Below are 13,126 nucleotides of genomic sequence, written 5' to 3'. Positions count from 1 at the left end.
AGGGCTTCGGTCCTGTTTGGTACCACATGCATAATTGTATATTTTGAGGAGTCTTAGTGGTGTTGTCATGTCTTGCATGAGTCTTAGTGGTGGTGTCGAGTTGTTGCATGAGTCGTTGTTGTTGGTTTTAATTATCATTTGGTTGATGTTGTTAATGATGATATACTTATATATTGATGAATTATTTTTATGACAGGGTGATAAATTTAATTGATGAGTTAGATATCTATTATTGATGATATTGTTGATTATGAAATATATACATATATTGGATAATTGTAGTTATCGTCGTTGTTGGTTGAATTAGTAAGTGTTACTAAAGTTAAAGAAGTAAGAACATTATTGTTAAATATATGTAATTGTTTATATTGTTATGATGTGATGATTATGTTGTGTCGTTTATATTATTATGAGAAGATGTTTATGATAATGATTACGAAGTTATGATGACTGTTTATGGTGTTGAATATGAGGTTGTTATGATGTTACATGATGATGATTATGAATGTTGTGATGATGATTATGTGATGTTATCTATGAGTTGTTAAATGTACTTGATGATGGTTATGTTAAGTTGATAAGTTGTCTTTTATTCATGAATTGCTAATGGAATGTTTGATGAATAATTATTATTATGGAATGATGATGTTACGTATAGTTGCTAAGTTGTCCTCTATTCATGAGTTGTTAATAAGGTGCTTGGTGGAGAATGTTAATACGAATTAATGATGTTGTTATGTTGTATATGAACTATGAATATGATGTTGTTACGTTGTTTATGTCATTGATTATGAAGTTGTCATGTTGTATATGAATTATAAGTATGACGTTATATGATTATGATTAAGATGTTGATTATGAAGTTAAATGATGTTGTTATGATGTTGTTTATGATATCGAGTTATGACTGTTGATATGATGAGTGCATGATATGGTTTAGGAGTCGTTAAAAGAATTATTATTACTAATTGATGAAGTTTAAGTTGTTAGATGCATTTTGATGAATTATATATTATTATTATTGATTGTGAATCTCACCCCTTCTGCTTGAAAATGTTGCCCTTCGTATGGGTAACTTGCAGGTAATAAAGATTAGTACGAGTGGTGGCTCAACTGTCTAGGGCTCTGATACGTACGGGATGGGATTTAATTATATTTATTTTCATTCCTTATGTATCAATTTTGGAATTATGATGTGGAGCCTTTTATGGTCTTTTGAACAATGTTGTTGACTTATGCTGAGGCCTTTAGTGCCATAAACTGTTGTTGGATGTTCACGATGTTATTGATTTGAAAACTATTCCGCTGCTATGTTTTCATATTTTATCAAGTTGTTTTAATTAAATAGTATTATTTTCTATTTAAGAAATTTTGAAATGACGTGTAACATGCCCGTTGTGGAACTACTCTGATGAATATTTGTTATATAATTGTTTTTGGGTAACGGGGTGTTACAGAGCACGATCGTGCTGATCACCGAAACGGTCGTGCCTTACATCCTGGAAGTAATTGTCTTTGTTTTGTACTAGTTTTGCCATTTAGTATTGTATGTGTTTGATTCCTGCCATTTGTTTGATATAAAGGAAGTGTGTGTTTATGTGAATTTGTGATTATTTCAATCCATGTATGTTGATGAACAGGAAGATGGATATTCAGGAAATTCTGGAAATTTTTGAAATTCCTAATGTAAGCGCCATAACAGGGGGATGCAACCTTACTGGGAAAGGTTCAGAGGTAGAGGTATGTTGATGTGTGATTACATGATTGTGTAAATTATTTTTGAAGTTAGCGAAAACCGTTGGGTAATTTTGGTCTGAGAATTTTAAATTACCAAGTTAATTTTCATTTTTTATTGTGCAGGAGATGGACAATAGCTCTTGTTCCGAGAGTGATGTATGTACCTCGGATGAAGATGTCGAAGACATCTACACTTCATTGTATGGGTGCAACTTTGACGATGAAACGGCGGTTGATTGCATGGCTGACCTTGAGAGAATTAATTATAAGGAAATAGGGTCTGATGAAATCATGAGGTACCATTTTCCGGATCGTTTAGTTGCATACAAGTTTTACAATTTGTACGGTTGTGTACGGGGATTTGCTGGTAGAAAAAGTCGTGTTGTTAAAATTGTTTGTTGCTTACCGTTTGTTTGTGCGTGAAGTTAAAAGTTTATATTCAATTTGACATTATTATGTTGTTGGAACGTGTTTTACTCGCTGTGGATTGTTTTATTTGATCACAAAATCAAAGTAATTCATGAATATTTGAATATTTTTGTAACATTTTGTTGGTTGCAATCTGTTTAATTGACGGTCCCAAATGTTATGTTAAGAAGTGGGTGGTTAAATGTACTTTAAAAAAATTTCTTAGTTAATTAATTATCTTGTTGGTACACAAACGACACGTTCATGCTTATTAATCACACAATCGTGCTTGATAGATGTAGTAAACCATTGATATTTAAAGAGAATAGAACGCACGATCGTGTGTGATTGTAGCACGGTCGTGCTCAGAATACTTATTTAAAAAAAATTGTTGCCGATAGGCAAGCACGATCATGCTTTTTTTAACACGGTCGTGTCACTATGCACTGGCACATATTTTCAATTGAAATGGATGTTGCACGACCGTGTGTAACATTGGCACGGTCGTGCTATATGCATTACACACATTTGAAGCTTCAACATGATCTAGTTGTAACACAAAATTAAATGATTCATTTTTACTTCCATTATATATCACAAACAAGTATGAATTGTTTAGAATACTAAACCAACACAATCAGAGATTACGACAACGGTAAACCTTTATATGTAATCTCATACATTACCAATTAAATTACGAACCTACACACATAGATAGATAGGTAACATTGTAATTAATATTACAAAAGCATTGTTCACAGTGAAACTTGAATCAAACTTATACAGAAATAAAAGAGTACTTTGTTAAAAGTGCATTACTATTACAACTCTCGCAAGAGCATTTTCAAATTGAAACCAACAAAACAGTTTTAGAGTAGACGTTAAATTAAATAAAAGAAAGACACGATTGTTGCCAAAGCAAATAGATCCAAGAAGCAATAGCCGGCAATACATATATCTCCCATCATTACAACCCACCGGGAGGTTGGTTATCAATGTTCAGGCGCTGCATCATTAGGTCAAGAATACGTCCTTGCTTTTGTTGCTCCTGCCTGATCAGTTGAACATCAGACCTTGTACCTTCAACCTCAGTCATCATCCTTGCACGCCACTCTTGGTCATCTTGAACCTGCCTTTGCTGCCCTAGTCTCATCTCTTGAAAATCGGACCTTGTAGCTTGAACCTCAGCCTATATCCTTGTACGCCATTCATGGTCATCTTGAACCACCGGGTGTGGTTGATGTTCTACTTGGTCAGCAGCCGGTGCGTAGTCTTCATGATGCTGCTCTTCTGCAACTTCTGGATCTAAATCAGAATAAATCAAATTTGCTGGATTGGATGTGTCAGTCATATCTGGATTTGGCAATACAAACGCGTCTTGGTTATCAACCCTCAATCGAAATTGTTCTCTCCTCCCGCCACTTACATCCTTAATCATTTTCATCTGAATTAGCGTATCAATCTCAATTCCCTTGTAATCCTTCATTGGAGGTTGGTCAGAATAATATTTTATTCCTAACTTCCTTGCAATGTAATCGATTGGCCCCCCGACCACAATAAGACCAACGTCCTGTGTTGCAACATATGCCATATGGCTTAAAAGATAGTATCTCGTGTCTACCTGACACTTGTTAACCATAGCCCATAACATGAAAAGTTCATCGGTCCTAACCGTACCCGTTTCCTTCCGACCGAATAAGCTGCAAGCCATAACCCTATGAATGTAGCGGAAACCAGAGTTGTGGATTGAACTAGCTTTAGCAGATCTAGCCACAAATTTTGTCCTCCCGGATATTTTAAGCCAAAATTCATCGGAGTCATAATTATCAGGCCTAATATTTGGGTTACGAGAATCTTGGATGAATCCCGTGGCAGGGAAACCCATCCGCTTGTTAAACTCAGGTAGGGACATGCTAAACTCTCTGTTATTCAAGCTAAATGACACAGTGTGTTGTGGTTCATCGATATTCAATTTATCTTTGGTAAAACACGGCGTACTAAGGAATTCTAGGGTAATGTGTATATATGTGGAGTACATATGCCCTAAAAATCTCTCCAATCCTATGTTATCAACCAGAAGTCTAACATTTTCTATTATACCTAATGTATTTAATGTGGTTTTATCGGGATACTTGCTCAATGCAATTCCCCTTGCAGCGAATTTGTTGTACCTCTCCCTTTCCTCCGATTTCTTGAGGATAATCCCAAGCTCATTAGCCTTACCCTTCTTCTTCCTGCCGTCCGAAGAGCCATCATCATCAACAACTTTTTTCCTCTTTGAATTAGATGAAGCGTCATCAACACCTTCTTTTCTCTTGCTCGCCATTTTTTAAATTCTCAAAAGGGTACAAAATATGGGTTTTGAAGATTGTTTGGTTTTTACCTTAAATTTTGGTTGTGGAAAGATGAATTTATGTTGGGTTTAGTGTTTGGGGATGAGGATTTGTGTTGGAGTCTTGTTTAATCTTCAATTTTGTTGGTTTTAAGTTAGGTTTTTTGACCACACGAATTTGGGAATTTATATGATGATTGGATGAGTTTTGATGGAGGTTTGGAAAAGAATGTGGTAAACTTGTTGGTTGGTGTTGTTTTTGTTAAGATTTAGTGAAGTTTTGAGAAGTAAAAACTGATATTGGGTTGGGAAATAAGTTGATTGATAGGTTAATGGAGGTTTAGGTTTTGAGAGAATCTGAAAGAGTGTTTGTTAGAATGAAGAGCGGTTAAGAATATCTAAAACAATTTCGAGCACAACCGTATTAATTAATGACACGGTCGTGTCAATATTTAATGCTATTTAAAAAAAAAAATTGGATCTAGGAATCGAACCCAAACCCTCCACCTCACAAGCACACATTCTTAACCAATAAGCCACATGGGGCGCATTCAATAAGTAATCAACTTCACATGTATATATAACTTATTAGGCTGCATATAATAATTTTTTCTTCTTCTTTTAGTCTAATAGTAAATAAGCTGTTTTTCGTCGCAAAAACGAATTGACATTAACATATAATATAATGTTTCGAAAAAATAAGAAGTGCACAATCGTGTTGCATACTAACACGGTCGTGCAAGGTTTCAACATAAATATCCATGTTAACACTCCCAACAACACCTTTAATCAGGCATTGTCCTTCAATTGATATTAAAGTTAGAGAATTGTTGTTCCCACATTTGGTTTGGTTGTGCCACACGAGTAAATTACTCAAATGCCCCTCGGCAGTTAACTGCCGAAGTTTTAGAAATCCGGCGGCAGTTAACTGCCTAATTGTTTTGGATTTTTTTATGTTTTATTTTTGTGTCGCGCACATTTTGTTTGACATTATGGTACTTAGAACAAAATTGCATTTGGAATAAATAAATTTGAAAAGTGAATAAATAAGATAATTATTGTTCCATTCAAAACAAAATATATGTTATCACATTACATTGCATTAGACATTACATTACATTCCGAAATTTACATTCCAACTGCAACAATCATCTTACCACTGAATGGGGCAAATTCAAACTTGCTAAGCAGCAGGACCCTAGTATTCGATCAGCATCTTGAATGCTGGTATTCAAGTGTCAAAAGAATGAGGTGCATTCCTTGACACTTGAATACCAGTGTTCAAGAGGCTTATCAAATGCTGGAGTCTTGCCGATTAACAAGTTTGAATTGCCCCATCCAGAGTAAGACAATTGTTGCAGTTGGAATGTGCATTCCAACTCCAACAATTGTGTTACCTTTGAATGGGATAAATTCAAACCTGCAAAACAACAAGACTCAAGCATTTCGCCAAGCACATCATGTTTTCCCTTTGAAAAGAATAAATTTTTGTTAGGCTTGCTTTAGATGATGGTATTCAAGTGCCACTGAATTGAGGTTCAATCCTTGACACTTAATACCTTCATCTAAACCAGCATAACAAGAATTTAATATTTTCAAAGGAGAAACATGAGGTTCTTGCGAAATGCTCGAGTCCTGTTGTTTGACAAGTTTGAATTACCCCATTCAAAGGAAGACAATTGTTGTAGCTGGAATGCACCTTACCCTAACTAATGACGATCTTCTGGCGGAATCAAACTTTTGATGATATCTTCAGTTGATCTAAGCAACTTCACCCGCATATCGATCCACTGGAACATGCTGTGCTCCCAAAACATGGTCGTCACATTTTCGTCATTCGTTAATTGCACCCAAGTGAATGATATTCTCCCCTCGTCGAGCGTTGGACGTTTATACCAAACGTGTTCCACCATCCTTGTGTCTTTGGGGTTGACTCTTGGTTGAATTCAGTCAGTTCATCCTTGAGACCTCTTAACGTTACACCAAGGCACCGAACCTTCAACCTCTGAGGTTCTCCGCCGTTGAATTGCGCATGAACATCGATCCACCCGACCATTGTTTTAAATCTACACAATAAGAAACTAAAAACAATCAATGAAAAACTCATTTAAACATTTCATCAAACACTTGATGTGCACGTTATACATAGACTCTAAAATTCATAAAAATAACCCTAAAATTATAAATCATATACTCTTACTAAAATAAAAAAATTAATCATATAACATAAACATCAGGCAAATATTTTAACAACATTAATCAACTAACTTCTATCCTAAAAATTAATTATAACATGTAAATCTACTCAAAAACTAAAAAATATTAAATGTACTCAAAAACTAAAAATCTACTTAAAAGTTTATTTGTTTTTTTCATTATACGTTTCACTTCATCAAAATACTAAAAATCTTGAAGAAAAAAAAATCATACCTATCACACTAAACTTATTCACGCATAGCAACAGCAGAATACACAAATAATATGAAAAAATAAGTTAACTCACGGCAAAGTAGAAGGTGTTCCAATTTGTTGAGGGTTGGCTGCATGACCATTTTCTTCCACTGTAGAGTTTGTAGGTGTTCAAGTTTTTGAGAGAGTATTCTTTCTTTTAAAAAAAAGTTTTTGACAGAGTATTGCTGATAGAGTTTAGAAAGAACGTATTTTTGCTCGAGTATTTTCTTCCACTCAAGTCTCAAAAGGTGTGATTGAAACTATTTATAGAAATATGGTGCTAATATTTTCCAAAATGACATAAATAAATCATGACATTATAATCAGGCATTGTCCTTCAATTAAGATTAAAGTTAAGGTTCTTACATTGGTCAAAGTACTATAAGATGTAAGTATTATTTTATTTTTGTTTTATCCTGGATTTGATTAAAAGAGGTATAGGTTAAATGTTTTTATTGATTGGATAGGACATACATTTGCCTTTTGAATGCTTTTTATGTTGCATGCATATGTCTTTCAACTTCAATCTTAGAGATTCCATAAATTGGATACTCCCTCACTCAATCAATTTTTTAACAAACACTACCCCACATGTGTTGTCCTATTCTCATTGGTCCAATGACAAATGTGTTAAAAATCATATTTTCTTCTTCCCTATAAATATATACCATCATCCCTCAATTTCTCACACACTATCTTATTTACTCTCTTCCTAAGTATCTAAAATTTAATTTTTACTATGGCAACTCAGCCATCCGCCCCAGCAGCAGTGAGGTGCAATGTCAAATTGGAGCATATTGATGAAGTCTACGACGCTTGGTACTTGGTACCAGTGGAGACGCTATCAGAAATATCTCGTTACTTCAACGATTATTTCATGAGGTACCATGAACCAACTCGTAGGGTGAAAAAAATTTGCTACATAACACCATACTACCCGTTGGATACGGTCCACAACAACTGGAAATTAAGCTATGATATCAAGTATCTTGAAACCGACCGTGATGTTCAAGACATGTTTCAATGGAGGACAAACACAGGGGACCCATTGTATTTACATGTTGCAACTGAATTAATCGACTGGTAGATTCCACCGATTATTGCTATCCTACTTAATGCATTGTATTTTGATGAAATATGTCTTTTGTAATTTCAACTACATGTATTCGCGTAATCATTGTTATATTATGATAATTTATTTGGATTATGTTTTACATAAATAATTGTTGTTTTGCTATGTTAAGTACATTAATATCAATTGAGGTGACGAAATAATATACATAATTTGTGGTCAAATAATATACATAAAATAGAGGCAAGGAAATATTAAAGCAAAATATTTTTCTATGTAATTTAATTTTATGAGTCATTGACAAACATAATTGAAAGATTGTGGTTCAATATATACTCTGTTATAAAAAAAAATTATGGTTAATAAATTAAATGTTACTAATTAATATCCAACCAAGAATTGATAGTATGTTTGCACCATCCAAATGCTGTCAACAAAGAAATCTGTCACCAATTAACAAAATAAAATAAAAAATTGTTAATATCTATCTACTTTGTCCTTTTTTACTTGTCCTACAAGTTGAAAACAGGTTGTACCGTGTCCAAAATACTATCGAAAACAGCTTTTTCAGTCAAAAGTACCCATCAAACATGATTTTCTGTCACCAATCTTATATCCATTGGATAAAAATATGTCGCATGTACTTCCTCAAATCAATTAAAAATCTAAATTATTTTGGTTCCCAATTTGTTTTTGGCCACATGTTTCCCCCTTTCCTTTTGGCCAAATTTTCTTTTCCCTCCTTGCTTTTTACCAAATTTTGGATTTATTAATTTTGGTTTAAGTTTTCACAAATTTAAAGATTATAAAAATCCACACACAAATAGGATAATTGTGGATATAATCAATAACATAATTAAATAATAACAACAATTATCTAATAAAATTAAAATCAGTAATTATGGACCTGATTCTGCTATATAAGCCCAATAGAACACTTGCCAAAAAAACCATTTAAATAATCAGATTTATTCCACGCGTGGGACCCGCCTGCACAAAAGCAACTTGATGGCAGCATGTCACCTCTCCCACTTTTCCAACAAATTCTGACCATTCGAATATAATATTAATAAATCAATGGTCCAGATTTTATTTCAGCTTTTAAATGCACAATTTGTGCATGGTGCACAAATTCTATCTTTGTGCATACCAAACTCCACCATCAACGATAACATAATTGAACATGAAATTAGGAACATAATAAAAAAATATGAGTAGAGCTATCTAATGGAAGACCGAACTTTGCTAAACTATCAACAACCTGGTTGGCCTTCAGAACTTTGCTAAACTATCAACAACCAAGTTAAGATGCATCCTAACCAGTTTCGATTTAAAATACTTTTAATCAAATTATAATATGAAAGAAAACTATTATTCAAAAAAACCTACTACAACTTGAGAATTTGATTCAACAATGATTATTGGGACTTCTCTCTCCATACCTAATTTGACACCCAAGAAAATTGACCAAAGCTCAACATGTGTAATAGAGCGTAACCTAAATTGAACGCAAAATCATAAATAACTCTACCACAACTGTCACAAAGCACATACACATATGTTACTTTGCGTGATTTACGCACCACAACACCATCACAGTTTAACTTGTAGTGGTCCACTAGAGTGGAATCCAAGATATACCATTATCACTTAGATGATTAGAAATGACATAACTCTTATGCACGTGATGCTGAAAACTAACCTCCACCTCAAAATAAGTTCCCTTCATGTTAACACAAACATAATGCGGTGCAATAAACTTCATCTCAAACACCAAAATATTCCTTGCATGCCATAACTTATCCAAAGTAATAAAAAATTGAATCTTCCAACTTGAAACTGCAAATGTGTCATCATCAATAATGTTTATCAAAATTCAACATGTCAGCTCCATTTGGTTCATATAAAGGAAATTTGTACCAACTCCCAAGGAAGTCCAACACACAATAAGTTAAAGGGCATTTCTTGAAAAGATGGTCTAAACTTTCTGAAACACCCGAGCAACAAGGGCAAAAAGTATCCTTTAAAAACCCTTGAAAAAACGAGAAATTATTATCAATAAAAGCATTGTGATATACCCCACATAAATAATCACATTCGTTATGTTTCCAACGCCATCGGGTGAGTATTGTTGACTATTGGAAGTTCCAACGATATGCACGTCATAAAAACATAAAATTATCCATTGGGATGCACTCCCGAGCAATATTATCCTCTCCTAAAGCGTTTGATAGTGGGATCATAGTTCCAATCTTGTCAACGATATCAGAGGAAAGATGGGGAGTAAAATTCTCAACATCCGAATCACCATTATCTCTCACAAAGCGACACAATGGTGTATTTAAATTTTGAACGTTAATGTCATCCTTCCGAAGAGGGCAAAAATTCTTAATATTAGAAATATGATTATCATTGTCTTCGTAAAATAATATCTTCTTAAACAACACTTTCAAAAATTTACAGGCTTAAGAAAATATGAATCAAGTAACCAACGTGTTAAAAATTCAAAGTTTCTAATATCACAAAATTACTGGAAATCGTAGCAAAGAAGATTGTCTGCATATGTGTAATTCATGATAACTTTTTCCTACACAAAGACAAATTAAAATGTCTGAATTTGTTACTGGTCAATAAGATCCTTTCACTTATGAGACATCTATGTAATGTCAGAGCCTTCCCTCTCTTCTTTGACTTTATCTCCACACACTTTTTTTAGGCATTTTCTCTCTTCATCTACTCCGCTTCATTGCCTTGCCCCAACTCTCTCCCCACTCAACTCATCTTTTCCCTTCAAATATTATAACGATTACATTGTAGGATATTACAATTCAATAAAAAAAACCCGCCTATGAAAGCTTGCATGAGGAATCCTAGAAAGTCACTATGCATATATAAGAGATTAGGAGCACCTACAATCATGTCTGACAATCCTATGATCAAGGATAAGTTTATATCTTGTTTCATGTTTACCACCAATCTTTTGAAAGGAACTTTCTTAATGATAGAAACAGTTTACTTCTCACAAAGAAGCATCGATAATTAACCACTGAAGACGTCAACTTCTACTTCAACAAAGTTATAGACTAATGCAAATCATTGAATATGCTTCTCAAGCAACTTGAAGAGAAAATTATTTATTACATATTACGATTTTGGTGATTCAAACATAATATATATAACTATTTAGTATAACTGGTTTATAGAGCCCTAGAAAATTTCTTAGAATTTTATTTTATATTTAATCCATTTTTTGGTTTCACCCATTTTATAGTGATTGTTTTAATATAACTGGGTTTATAATTGTGTTTTTTTTTTTATTGTTTCACCTTTAATAATAACAATAATGATTGTTACAGTCGTAATATGAATTATAAATCAAATATGTTAGTTATGTTTAATTTTGGTTTTGTGTTTACCTTTGCTTGTGTCTTTACTCCTTTGTGTTGTGTTTTATTTAGTATTATTTATTTGTTTGTCATTTTGTTACACTTTATGTTTTATATGAATTGTTTTTGGGGTGACTTTAGATTTCAGGGTTTCTCATTTAGAAAATATCTGATATATAAAAATAAGAAGAAGCTCATATGTAACAACCATTTTTTGTTATTTTTTATTCTAATTTTAAAAAGTCATGTTAGCATTTGTGAGTTGAGTTCCACGTCAATCATATTAGGCCAACTAGACTTAAATTTATAGGTGTGCTTGTTTTAAGTTATCTTTATATATTTTTGGGAATAAAATCACAAAACATGCATAGTATTCATGGGTAAGCTAGTTGGTGATGGGAATGATAAGTGGGTAAGGTACATTCTGTTGAGGATAAAGTTCCCCCGCCTTTTCGATTTAGCCGTGGAGAAAGATTGTACCGTGGAGCTTATGGGGAGGCGCGGTTGGGTGGTTGATGGTGGGGCGTGGAGGCGTCAGTTGTTTGCGTGGGAAGAATAGAGCGTGGGAGAGTGTTCTCTTTTATTAAATAACACTGTGTTGCAAGATGATGTTCACGACTCTTGAAAGTGGCAATTGGATCTAGTTCATGGGTACTCGGTGCGGGAATCCTATCGGTTTATTATTAATAATGGTGACATGTTAGATAGGACTCTTGTCGACGACGTTTAGCATAAATCAATTCCTTGAAAGGTATTGTTGTTGGTGTGGCGTTTGCTCCGTAACAGAGTTCCTACGAAAGATAATTTGTTGCATCGTGGAGTTCTAACCTCAACTGAGACGACTTGTGTGGGAGGGTGTGGTACTACCGAAACTGCTAAAGCCAAAAAAATGAATCTAAAAAAGAAACATTTAACTTCTTTGATTCATTGCATAAATGATGTACTCCCTCCGTCCTGAAATATAAGCAAAAAAAAAAGAAAACACACTTATTAAGAAAATCAATCATTATTCATTGACTACTCTAAATTTTATCAAATAAAAATTAATATTCCTAATTTATCCTTACACACATTGAAAACAAAAACACTTCATCAGTGGCACATTATTAATCACATGTACTATTTGTATTCCATGCAACTATCCCACTACCACCTAGTCTTAATGACAGATACTTGTAGTCTGCACCACCAACTGAAATCAAAACTTCTAATAATATCCTCCTTTTAACGAAATTTTTTGAATGGATTTTATACCCACCAACTGAAAATTATCATTCCCACCAACTGAAAATTATCATTTGACCTCGTTATCAATTTGAGAAATTACTTCTTGATCTTGGTCACTCTCCACCTCTTTATCTAACGTGTCTTCCACAATAAGAAGTGACAAATTCTCTGTGTCTTCTTCAATTCCCAAATCAAATGATGGTCCATCAAACAAAGGTTGGTGTCCTGCCATTTTTGTGTGATAGAGATAAAAGAAGAATATTAAACTTCAAATGGAGAAGGAAGCATGAATACTATCATATGATTTCAATACCGTAAACCATGATTCCAATACACTTAATTATTGCAGGTACTTAATATTAGTGACATTCCAATTCCAATACTCCTTAAACACGCTTAGGTAATTGAACTTCAATGTTCATGCTCCATAAATGTAAAAGGGTAATTTTGGAACACTAGATTAAAATTGGTCAACTTTAATTTTTTTTGCTTATATTTTGGAATAAAAAAATG

General features: G+C 33.6%; 1 protein-coding gene across 1 annotated transcript; it reads left to right on the top strand.

The window, feature by feature from the left end:
• The first annotated feature begins 7,623 nt into the window (after positions 1 to 7,623).
• Positions 7,624 to 8,148, top strand: LOC120578077 (uncharacterized). The gene has a single exon (XM_039830154.1). It carries the CDS (start codon positions 7,668 to 7,670, stop codon positions 8,013 to 8,015), a length of 348 nt encoding a protein of 115 aa, XP_039686088.1. The 5' UTR covers positions 7,624 to 7,667; the 3' UTR covers positions 8,016 to 8,148.
• Positions 8,149 to 13,126: the final 4,978 nt, after the last annotated feature.

This window comes from Medicago truncatula, chromosome 2 (genome assembly GCF_003473485.1).
Source record: "Medicago truncatula cultivar Jemalong A17 chromosome 2, MtrunA17r5.0-ANR, whole genome shotgun sequence".
Lineage (NCBI taxonomy): Eukaryota > Viridiplantae > Streptophyta > Magnoliopsida > Fabales > Fabaceae > Medicago > Medicago truncatula.
Note: the sequence above shows the minus strand (reverse complement) of the source record. Positions and strands in the feature narration are given on the sequence as shown.